General features: G+C 64.7%; 1 protein-coding gene across 2 annotated transcripts in view; it reads right to left on the reverse strand.

Moving 5' to 3' along the window:
* Positions 1–10,433, reverse strand: part of Rxra (retinoid X receptor alpha) — a 93,909-nt gene extending 83,476 nt beyond the window's left edge. Inside the window, exon 1 of one of the 2 annotated variants that reach the window (XM_076845125.1) lies at positions 10,313–10,433. In XM_076845125.1, the coding sequence (XP_076701240.1) occupies positions 10,313–10,340 (28 nt within the window). In that variant the 5' untranslated portion in view covers positions 10,341–10,433. The remainder of the gene's footprint in view (positions 1–10,312) is intronic. The other variant, XM_076845126.1, reaches the window with a different exon arrangement.
* Between the last annotated feature and the right edge of the window lie 1,054 nt (positions 10,434–11,487).

Genomic DNA, 11,487 nt, shown 5'->3' on the forward strand with positions numbered 1-11,487 from the left:
TGGAGGCTGCATCAGAGGGAGACCCGAGATTCAGCCGGAGCAGGTGCACCAAGCAAGGGTGGGGGCCACCCTTGTTGGGGAAAGCCCCAGGGCCCAACTTCAGCACGGAGCCAAGAGTCCTCGGGTGCAGGGCACCGGCCCCTCCTGGGTGAGCACTAGGTTGGACACACAGCAGGACTTCCCCTCCCTGTAAGTGGGACGGAGCCTTAGAATAATTCAAGTGACCACCGTCATTTTAAAGTCTCCTCTGCAAGGGATGGTGCACCGCTGGACATTGCTGACCTGGGGAGGCCGGCAGGGCAGGGAGGCCGCAGGGAGCACCAACTCATTCAACAAACATCACGAGGCCCGGCTGCACCCGGCGCTGCAGACTCGGCAGCAAACATGGCCTGAGCTCCAACTCCCATCCGTGACGAGAGGCGGGCCAGCCCCGTACGACACTCCGGGGTCCCAGGGCCTGGCAGGGAAGATCTGTGCTGATCAGTGATGTCTGCCCAGGGTCCCCAGCCCAGCGCTTCCCACCTCACCTCCTGTCCCACCTCCTTCCCTCCACTCTGCCCCGGAGGAAACCGAGATAAAAAGGAGGGGCCAGCGGGCTTGGTTACAAAGTCCACGTGGCAGAGGGAGGGACGGGCCTGACGCCCTTGCGCGGTGCGGTCACGGACAGCCCCCAAGACCACTGCCACTCTTCATCTCAGGGTGAGGTCCTTGTCCCAGCCTAGAAGCAGGGTGGGCCCCGCGGGACAGCAGAGCTGGTGCCCACCTCTGCCAGGGAGGCTTGCCCCCCGCCTTGGCTACCCACCCTGGGCCTGCCCACCACCCCAGGGCCCAGGAGGCCTGGCACCCAGTGACTAAGGCCCCGCCTCCCACCCTCCTCCTCGACCTTGATCCTGGGCAGAAAGTCCACAGCAGGGATGGGGTGGAGGCCCCAGCACCTCCCCTGGACTCTGGTCCCAAAGGAGCTGTTCTCTATCCAGCAAGTAGAGGGAAAGGGACCGACAGACAGCCTGGCACATGGGGGACTCCCGGGCAGGCAATGCCAGAGCTGTCATGGACAGGCAGGGAGGGACTGAGGGGCACAGGGCAGACTGGCAGGCAGGGAAGGGACCCCAGCTGTTCCATCCAGAACAGGCCCCAACAAGGGCCAGTGCCCTGCACTGGGCAGCAACATGTGGTGGGCCAGAGAGGGGTCAGGCTCATACCCAGGAAGCAGTCCAGCACCCAGGAAGGAGGGAACATGAGGCCAGCAGGGGACAACTCGGAGGGGCTACCTGCAGCAGACTGGGGGCAGCCAGGCCCAGCCTGCCCTGCGCCCCTGGCAGGGTTAATCATTCCCAGACTGCCAACCACACCCCCGGCTCACGTGGCTCCCCACCAGCAGACCTGGAACCCAGCTGCCTGGCGGGGGCAGGCCAGAGGAGCCCAGCCAGCTGACAGATCTCCTGAACCCCTCTAGGAGGACCCCTGCTCACGCCCACATGGGCATCGCCTCCTGGGACCCCTGGCGGGGGCCATAACCTCCTGGAGAGGGTCCACCCATTCTCTCCACCGTAACTCCACAGTCCACCCAGCAAACTCCTATTCATCCTTCAAAGCCCAACTGCAGCATCACCTGTGGGGCTTCCCCAACTGCCTTCCCCAGCAACTTTCAGTAAGCAATATGAGCGTGCGAGCTGGGGTCCACAAGGCCCGACTCTGGGGGGCCTGTACTCGCCCTGGGGAACAGGCTGTGTCTCCTGTAAGCGCCAGACGCAGGGAAGCGAGGAGGACTGTGAGAGGAGCTTGATGAAGCAAGGCTGCGGGCCCCACACTGATGCAGGCCTGGCCTCCACAGTGGGGCAGTGGGGAGCCATGGAAGGTTCCAGGCAGGGGAGGACAGAGCCCAGGGACAGAAGGAGCTGACCTGGCTGTGGATGGTGTCCAGCATGAGGTGACCCACTCATCTGTGCACCCCCTGTCCTGTCACCCCCACTCTTAGGGACCACCATGTCCTCACCCAGAGTGTTTTCACATAACACTCCCGCTGGGGCGACCCCGCTCCTGGCAGGCTCAGAGGTCATGTCTTCTGGACCCAGGACTCTGGCCCCTCACCTAGTTCCTGTCCCACTCAACCAAGGAGGGGTAGAGTCATTTCCTAAGAAGCTGGTCCCAAGCTGGGCCACCAGCCCATCAGAACAGAGCCAAGGAGGTAGACACAGGGGCCTCCACTACCAGTGGGCGCAGGCAGGCCCAGAGAGGAGCAGGGACCCGCCCCAGCCACACAGCCCAGAACGGGCCCCCCCACCCCAGGCTGCACCCTATCCTGAGCAGGGCAGGGCCAGGGGCTCAGGAAGCTGTGGCACCCATGTCAAGTGCACCCAGAGCCACCGTAAAGTTGGTGGCCAGAGGCTTGTGAAGGAGGCCAACCGGAGGGCAGAGACCAGCTGGGGACGGTGGGCTCAGTCCCAGAGACCAGGTGGGGACGGTGGGCTGGGCCCCAGAGACCAGGTGGGGACGGTGGGCTCGGCCCCAGAGACCAGGTGGGGACGGTGGGCTCGGCCCCAGAGACCAGGTGGGGACGGTGGGCTGGGCCCCAGAGACCAGGTGGGGACGGTGGGGCTCGGGCCCCAGAGACCAGGTGGGGACGGTGGGCTCGGCCCCAGAGACCAGGTGGGGACGGTGGGCTCGGGCCCCAGAGACCAGGTGGGGACGGTGGGCTGGGCCCCAGAGACCAGGTGGGGACGGTGGGCTCGGGCCCCAGAGACCAGGTGGGGACGGTGGGCTGGGCCCCAGAGACCAGGTGGGGACGGTGGGCTCGGCTCCAGAGCTTGCCTTCGCCCAGTCTAGCGCTCACCTCTGGTGTGGACGCACTGGTCCCACATAGGGGCCCTCCCCATAGAGAGTGGAGCTCAAGGGACAGCTGGGCACACGTGGCCACCACCACCAGTGACACGCTGCCCGATGCCTGGCCCCATCAGGGAGCACGTGGCTGGCAAGGCCGGGTGGGTCCAGCCCGTGCCAGGACACAGCCCTCACGGTGCAGTGCCACTGGGGTCAGGCATGGGGTCTTTCTGGTCACTCCGTAAGTAGAACGAGCTCTCGGACGCCTGTGCTGGGAGTGCAGGGGCCATTCAGCCAGGCCCTGCCCTCAGGAAGCCTCGGGACAGTGGCCGCACACTGCAGCCCACCCCTGCCAAGCCCTGCCCTACCAGCCAGGCCTCAAAGCCCAGCACAGGTGTGGTCACCACCGTACCAGGAGGGACCTGGGTGGCAGCAGGGTAGACGGCAGGACTCAGACCCTGGGGCCAGTCTCAAGCCGTGGCCACCACTGGTGCTCTCCACTGTGCACAGGGATGGGGATGCCGAGGACACCGAGGGTCCTGGAAGGGAAGGGAGCATCCACGGGCAGCAGGGAGGGGAGGGGACCCAGGGCTAGCAGCGAGCTCCTCTGACTGCAGTGACTCTAGCCCCCAGGGCTGTCACCACCTGACCTCTGCAGGGCCAGCACAGACACTTGGGCTACACAGTCAGTCATGGGCTACTCAGAGCCCTGCTCCCGCCCCGGCGTCCTGGAGCCTGCTGGATCAGTAACCTCGTTACCGCCCCACGCCAACCCCCGCTTTGAACTCCACGGGGTTTATCCGTGGTGGCTGCAGGATTTACACACGGCCTGGCCCTGGCCCAACTCACTCTCCCTCCCTCAGCGCTGGAGGCGCCACACTTGGGATGGCCACAGCCTCGACTGACGTGGTCAGCAGAGCCCCGTGCCCTAGGGCAGTCAGGGAAACGGAGGCCCAGACAGACAGACGATCGTTGGTGCAGGGCAGCTGGGGCAGGCTCTGGGCACTCCCAGAACCAGGGCTCAGGCTGAGGGCTCCCCTTCATCCCCAGTTAACGGAGCCTGTCTCAGAAGGAGTCAGGGCCAAGGTTGTCACGAAGGGTGGACTTGGGCAGGGAGCACTCCTCACAGGCAGCCCTCATACCTCACACCCAGACCCTAGGGACTGACCCAAGCACCTCAGGGTCCCATTCCCCAGCCCTGAAGCCTGGTCTCCACCATGGTCCTTGGGGCCCCTAGGGACAGCCGCTCCCACGTCATCCCATGCTCAGGCCTGGACATCCTTCCCAGCCTGGGCTTCGACGCTCTTAATCACTGCTGTTTGTCCCCTGCCCCACAGACCCCAGGACCCTTCCCTGATGCCATGGGCCCCCAGGCCTTGAGATGGGTGGGGGGAACTGGTGGAAGGAATCTACCCGGGGTCAGGCCAAGGTTCTGAGGGCCAGGGTGGGCTAGCTTCAGGGCAGGGCAGTGGTTGGGGAGACTGAGCCAACCCGGGCATGGGGAGTGGGCTGAAAAAGAGTCCTCTCCTTCCCGTGTGCAGGGAGTCTCTGGCCAGGAAGGGTGAAGACCCCTAGGCTGGACCAGGACATTCCTAAGCCTCCAAGAGGCCACTGGGAGCTCCCACCCCACCCTCGCTGACCAGTGAGCTGCCAGAGAGGCAATGAGGACCACCTCCTCAAGCCCCCTGCCTCCAATCTACCTCCATCTGGAGTGTCACCACACAGGGCCTCGGTACCCAGCCCGCCCAGCCTCCCTCTCACTCCAGCAATGCTGCTGACTCTGCCCCCCCGCCCCCCCACCTCAACCTCCAGGCTGGCCTCTGGGACGTGGTCTGGCTATACCTGCCACAGGGTGTCCTGCCCTGCTCTTGTGGCAAGGCCCACACTGGAAGGCCGACAGGGGCCTCTTCCTGTGCTGCCCCTCTCCTATGGGAGGCAAGACAGGCCAGTGCCTGATGGGTGCTCTCAACCCACAACCCACAGTGGACACAGCTACAGGCAGGCCTGGTCCGCCTCTGGAAGGGCTCCTGGCCACTGCGCCTGCCCCCAGCCCCACAGGGCACGTGTGTGCATACATGTGTGCACGTGTGCTGGGGCGGGGACCACAGTGATGACCGAGTCCCTGCCCTGTCCTGAGGACCCGGTGTGGCCAGCCCCACCTGGCTCCTCCCCCAGGTCCCTCTGGAGCCTGCTGCCAGACACCTGGCCTTGGTGGCATGAGCTGCCCCAGCCCCTGCTGCTCATCCACCTGCAGCTATGCAGGGGACAAGGGTCTTCTAGCCCACCTGCCCCCGCAGTGCAGGATGACCCTGGAGTGAGATCGGGGTCTCCACTCCCTGGAGGGCCTGGGAGGGGAAGGGGACAAGACTTCATAGGTGTCCCCACTCTTGACACCACACACCAGGCGGAGTTCGTGCAGGTTCCCGGGGAACGTGGCAGGCGCAGCCCCACCGGTAGGTGGGCAGCTTCTGAAGATGCCCCAGAAGCGGGAGGAGCTGGGGAACAGACCCCACCCCAGCCAGGTCTGGCCGAGCACAGTGCTGAGCCCAGGCCTGTGACATCAACTTACTGAGCAAAAGCAGTAAGGACCGACACACCCCACCTAGGGCTGTCTCCCTCCGCCAGGCGGCCTGCCTCTGTGAAGCTCCTGGGGCGTCCTGAAAGCTAAGTCCCCAGGACACAGCAGGTGCCCACTGCCCATGGGCCACCGGGATCCTCATGGGGGCAGGCAGGTCCTGGGTAAGTTGCTAGACACACAGGAGGACGGGGCTGACAGAACCGGCAGGAACCCCCAGGTCCAGAAGGAGCGAGAGGGCCTCCCCCCGCCCCGCTGCCCCCCTGCAGGGGCATGGGGCACAGCCCAACACCTGGCCAGGCCACAAGCAGGATTCGAACTCAGCAAGGGCGCGTGCGTGTGCACGCATCCACGCCTGTGCATGCTGGGCCTGCGTGCGTGTGCGTGTCCCCTCGCTCCCCCACGCGGCCTGGGCCAATTTTATCTAGCTGCTTTCCGCTCCGTTTCACGCTCATTCAGCTGCTGAGCTAGACGATTGCTTTGTAACTCTAGGGTGCAATTTCCCTGTCTGTGAGGCGCTGGGGCACAACTGCTCAGAACATCTCGCACCAGACGCGGGTGGGTGTGCAGGCGCCCGGCCCTCGCCCCCCAACTCCTCAACCCCAGGGACAGTCCCTGCAGTGGGGTGGGGCTGGTTCCAGGGAGCCTGGCAGGGACCAGGGCTTCTGGGGCAGGTTGACGGCCCCCACCAAGGGGCTGCTATTTGCAGACATCCTCTCCTTCTCCCATCAGTTCCCATCCTGGATGGCACCAGAGGGCCTCAGGTCAGTTTTGGTTCAACACTGCAGACTGGCCCCATATCAACCCAAGCCTGTGGCCCAGGGAGAACCTAGCTGCAGGCCTTGCCTTCAGAAAGGGAGAGAGACACCCCATGCACAGAGCTCCCTGAACTCCCAGCCAGCCTGCTCAGCACCCTGCAGGAGCAAGGATTGCGTCCATTTTACAGATGTAGATAGCCAGGGTCGTTGTCAGAGCTGCCTGTCCCTCAGGGATGTGAGGGACGTTGTGGTCACTCACTCCAGAGCTGAGGAGTGTATGAGAAAGGAGGAGGGAGAAGGATGCCAGGACTGCACCCTATAGGATGGCCATGCTGGGGCAGGCAGGCAGGGAAGAGAGGGACTGGCCCCTTCCCTACCTGGCATGCCATCCATGAAACTGACCTGCCTACTGCACGTGGGGACAAAGGCCTGGAAGGTGAGTCCCAGTGGACATTGGCTCCCACCGGCCATAGACCAGATACTCAGACTCGAGAGCTGACACCCCTGCCTATCCTGGATCTGGCCAATGGCCAGTTCCCACAGAAATTAGCCAGCCAATGGGACACCTCAGGGCCCTGGCTCACAAATTTCAAGCCTAGCAGAGAAGAAGAGGGCAGGTCTTGACTTGTCCTGGCCCCGAGCCAGTTGGGAGCCCCTGCCCTGCATCTGCCAAGACAGCTGGGCCAGACCAGGCCCAGAAGCCCTCTTCTCAACCAGGCCATGCTTGCCCTCAAGACCCCATCCCTGAAATACTCCAACCATGGTAAGACCACACACTGCCTAAGAAGGTAGTGCCCAGCAGCCCCCTGGCTCTGGTGGACCTGCTAGGCTTCCACCCCACCCCCAGCAGCATCCCCCAGACAGGTGAGTTCTGTCCCATCCCTCCAGACACAGAGCCCTGGGGCATGCACAGCCAGCTCTCAGAATGGGGGTGCACAGGCTGCAGCACCTACCCTGCACCCACACAAATTCCACAAACCCTCTGGGCATCCTTTTCCAAAAAAGAAAACAAAGATCACCAACTATAACCACCCCACAGCCACACAGGGGCTGGGACAGGGCCCCTCACAGGCAGTCTGTGGGGCCTCCCGGAGGAAACAGGCCTTGCCACAGGTCCTGAAGGACAGGCACAGCTGGAAGAGCTGTCTGGGCACTGGTGGAGCTGGGAGCTGGGAGCTGGGAGCCGGCCCACTGCAGCTTCCCATGTGATCAGGCTGTGGGCCCAGCTCTGAACCCCACATATCCTAGGACTCGGGGGCCACATGCACCCTAGGCTGTGTTCAGGGCTCCCCTCCCTCCCCAGCCCTCCCTGTGGGCCCAGCTTGCCTGGCCCACATCTGGACCACATGCTCAGACCCCAGCACAGTGGTCAGCCCCAGGCTGGCAAGGCCATGGCTCCCATCAGGCCAGCATATGAGGGCCATTTTTCTCGCCCTAACACTTCCGAAGTCAACAAACAGAGCCCCCTCCAAAGTTCACCAAAACAAACACCCAATCGGCATGCCCAGGGCCCAGCCACGAACTGCCTCGTCAGGCCCGAGCTGGACGCCAAGCCCAGCCTTCAGAGAGTCACGTGACCCTGTTATTTCGGGAGGCCCCGGAATGTGCTCTATTTTGGGTCCCAAGGGCTCTGATGTTACCAGAAGCCCCTTACCCAGCCAGGTCCCTGAGTGTCCCCCTGGAGAAGGCCTGTAGCTTTGCTTCTGCTTCTGGCCACCTGGTGCCCCCACAAGCAAATGCACCACTAGCAGCTGAGGGCCTGGTGTGGGCTGACCCCTCTAAACTTTGCAAGCTCAGCCTTCAAGTCCCACCATCCAAGCTGAGGCCAGCCTGAGCCATCTCCCCAGTGGGCATGAAGCAAGGCCGGCCCTGGGCAGCAGGGCCAGGAAGCAAGGGCTGCCTCAGGCAAATTCCCCAGCCTCACTTTCCTTCCAGATTCATCCCACACTGATGGGCTCAGTGGCAGCAGCTGGGACACTCCCTGGCCCACCAAGCCCCTTGGTGATTCTGAGAAGAAGCCCTCTCGGCCCCAGACCCCCAAAGTGGTCAGGCAGCTGAACGGGACAGTGGAGACTTTCCAGCAGCTCCAGGTCTGATGGGGCAGCCAGTGGGTTCTGGAAAAGCCAGGCCCTCTGACACTCACCCCACATGAGGGATTAGGCTGTGTTGACAAAAGGGCTTAGGCAAGTAGCCGCTTAAATGGACCTTCAACTGCATTGGACTTCAGAGCCGGTCACAAGCTTAGGAAAAAATAAAATGTAATCAGAGCCCAGGACTCTCCACTCAGCCTGGGGGTACGGGCTGCCTGGGAGGTGACCAGCTGGGCCCACAGAGCTGCCACTTCACGAACACAAGACTCCCAGGCACCTCGTGGATAGAACAGTACACCGAAGCCCAGGGGAACCTTGGAGGTACACCCTCTGCTCTTCATAGAGACTCCAACACAGCCACCCTGGAGCCTGGGCACCCTCAGCGCCAGGCCTGCATGTGCTAACTAACAGGACTAGCTGTGGCCCTTCTGGGGCATTAGGGAGAGGGACTTGTTCTCTTCCCAAGAATTAGCCACAGTGCAGCCAGGCCCTGGCCATGTCCAGGGGCCAGAAGCTGAGCTGAGCACACGTTCCTGCTCTGGAAGGGTCCTCTGGCGAGCCCAGCTCTATGAGCACATGTGTGTACAAGAGCTTTCGTGGAGTAAAAGGAGATGTCCCCAGACCAGTTCCCACGGGCCCTGCAGTGGCTTTCCCTCAGCACCTCGCACAGACATCCCCAGCTGGGGACTCCAATACAAACCCACCCCTCAGCACCTTAGCTGGACTTCTCCCAACCAGTTTTCTCATCTGCAAAATGGGCATGAATGCCTAGCCCTCAGGCTGGACCTCGTGCTCACTCACCTACTCTGTTCTACTTCTGTTGGGAAGCAAGTCTTCTCAGATCTGACACACTTGGAACCTCCCGCCCCAGTCACCCTGTAGCAGCCCTGTCCTGAACCACAGGCCAGGTGCTCAGACCAGCTCCCTCAAAACCCTAGGGGGCTGACCTCTCAATAGCACCAAATGTCCCTGCAGCCATGCTGGGTGCTAAGCAACTCCCAGGGTGGCCAAACTGCACCCCACCCCCACACCCTCGCTGTAGGGGGTGGGCAGGCAGAAGGGGCAACGGTCATGGGGTTTGGTTCATAATCAGTTGTCTTAATTTCCATTCTGCACAAATCCTTCACCAGCCTGACAGCCTGGCTGCCGTCCCCACACCAAATTAATGTCCTTCCCGGAGATCATTTATAAAGCCCCCTGCTTCTCACTGGCTCCCAAACCCTAGGGAAAGCAATGAGTGGGGGCCTCTGACCATGCCCACTCCTCGGAGCTAGGACCAGGGCCTGGAGTAGGCAGACAGCCTGGGGCTGAAACTGCTGGGCAGGATGGCAGCAAGAGGACAGGAAAGCTGACCCTCCTGCCTCTGGGCTGTCCTCCCTGATGTGGGGCTAGCCAGTACTGGAGAACAGCTGGGGGTGCCAGAGTGAGGGGCCCCAGTTCTGAATTTGAAGTCCCTGTGCTGCTGGCTCCTGGGTGACCGTACCCACCGGCCTGGGCAACTATGGGGGAGAAAGGGGTGTCAGCTAGCTTTCCAACGGACACGCACCCAGGGGCCAGCGGCCTGCTGGAATGGGCGGCTGTCCCACGGGGCAAGCGGCGCAGAGGCCACTCAGGGCCCAGCGCGCCACCCCGTCCGGGTGCCAAGGAGGCCGAGAGCCCTCGAGCGAGCTCAGAAGTTGGTCCTCCGGCTGAGGCCCGGTTCTTGCGCGGCCCGGTTGGGGCTGGGCGCCGGGGGACGCGGGGGCCGGGGCGCGTGGGGCGCAGAGCCCGCGCCGGCTCTGGGGGTCCCCCCTCGTCCCGAGCGAACCTGCCGCCCCGCGCGCCCTCTGCCCACTCCCACTCCCGGCAAGTGGGGCCCGGCGCCCTCGCCCCCTCCCAACCCGCCCGCCTGGGCCCGGGAAAAGTTGCCCTGCGCCCACCCCTCCGGGCCCGGCGCCCGAACTCGCGGGAAGGCCGGGGGCGCAGGGCCGAGCCGGACGCCCCCGCCGCACCGCGCACGCGCCCCCGCCCGCCGGCCGCCCGGGCCCCGGCCCCGGCCCCCGCCCGGCCCCGCGGCGGCCAGCACTCACCGAGCGGCAGGAAATGTTTGGTGTCCATGTCTGCCGACTAACTCATGCCCTGCCGGCGCGGAGCTGCGGGAGGCAGCGCGGCGGCCCCCGGCGCGGCCGGCCCGGGCCCGGGCGGCGGGGAGCCGGCGGCGGCGGCGGCGGCGGCGGCGGCGCGCGGAGGCCGCGGCGCGGCGAGTTGTTGCAAAAGTCGCCCAACAATGTAAACTACTTGTGCCTGCGCGCCGCCGCGCGCGCGCCCGCCCGCCCGCGCCCCCGCCGCCGCGCGCCCGCGCCCCGCTCCGGCCCGGCCTGCAGCGGGGGGGCGGCGGGGGGCCCGCGACGGGCGCGGACCCGGCGCAGCGCCGCCGCCGCCGCCGCCGCCGCTCGCCCCCGCCTGCCCGCAGCCGACGCGCGCCCCCGCTCCGCCGCCCGCGCCGCCCCGCGATCGCCGCCCCGCGCCGAGTTGCGAGCGCCCTGCAAACTTGCAAGTTTGCCTCCGCCAGGGGTTCCCGGGAGCCGCGGGCAGGCGGCGCGGGAGGAGGGCGGGGCGGGCGGCGCGGCGGGGCGGGAGCAGAATTCCCTCCCTGGCCTGCCAAAAAAAACCGCGACCCGGCGGCGGCTGAGGAGGCGGAGGAGGCGGAGGAGGAGGAGGAGAGCGGGGCCGGGAGCCCAACGACCATTGTCTGCAGCGGCCACACAAAGAGGCCGGCCGTGGCCGCGCGGGGATCCAGCAGACGCCCTGCGGTGAGCACCGGACCAGCGCAGGCAGCGCAACCGGCGGACGCGTGGGGAAACTGAGGCCCAGAGGGGTGATGAGCCCCGACGTCAGTGACCTGGCAACTCCGGGGAAGCTGGTCAGCTTTGGACGTCCCGGCCCTACCCACACATACACACTTGCACGCCGAGGGGCACCCAGTCCCTCACCACTGAGGGACCCGCAGGCCGGCTGTGCAGCCGGAGGGGGCCTCTCACTGCACCTCCATATTGGCCCTGACACCTCCAGAACCCTCCTCAAAGGCGCTGCTGACGACTTGGACATTGACTTTGTGGCCCATGGCTATTTTTATACCTTGGGTAGTTCTCTGCCCTGACTTTTAAATTCATGATTTGTTTGTTTAAAAAAACGAAAGGAAGCACTCCTGCCCTGGGACAACTTGGGCCTCCTCCCGCCCGCCGTCTTGGGCGGCTGGAATTCG

This window comes from Callospermophilus lateralis, chromosome 2 (genome assembly GCF_048772815.1).
Source record: "Callospermophilus lateralis isolate mCalLat2 chromosome 2, mCalLat2.hap1, whole genome shotgun sequence".
Lineage (NCBI taxonomy): Eukaryota > Metazoa > Chordata > Mammalia > Rodentia > Sciuridae > Callospermophilus > Callospermophilus lateralis.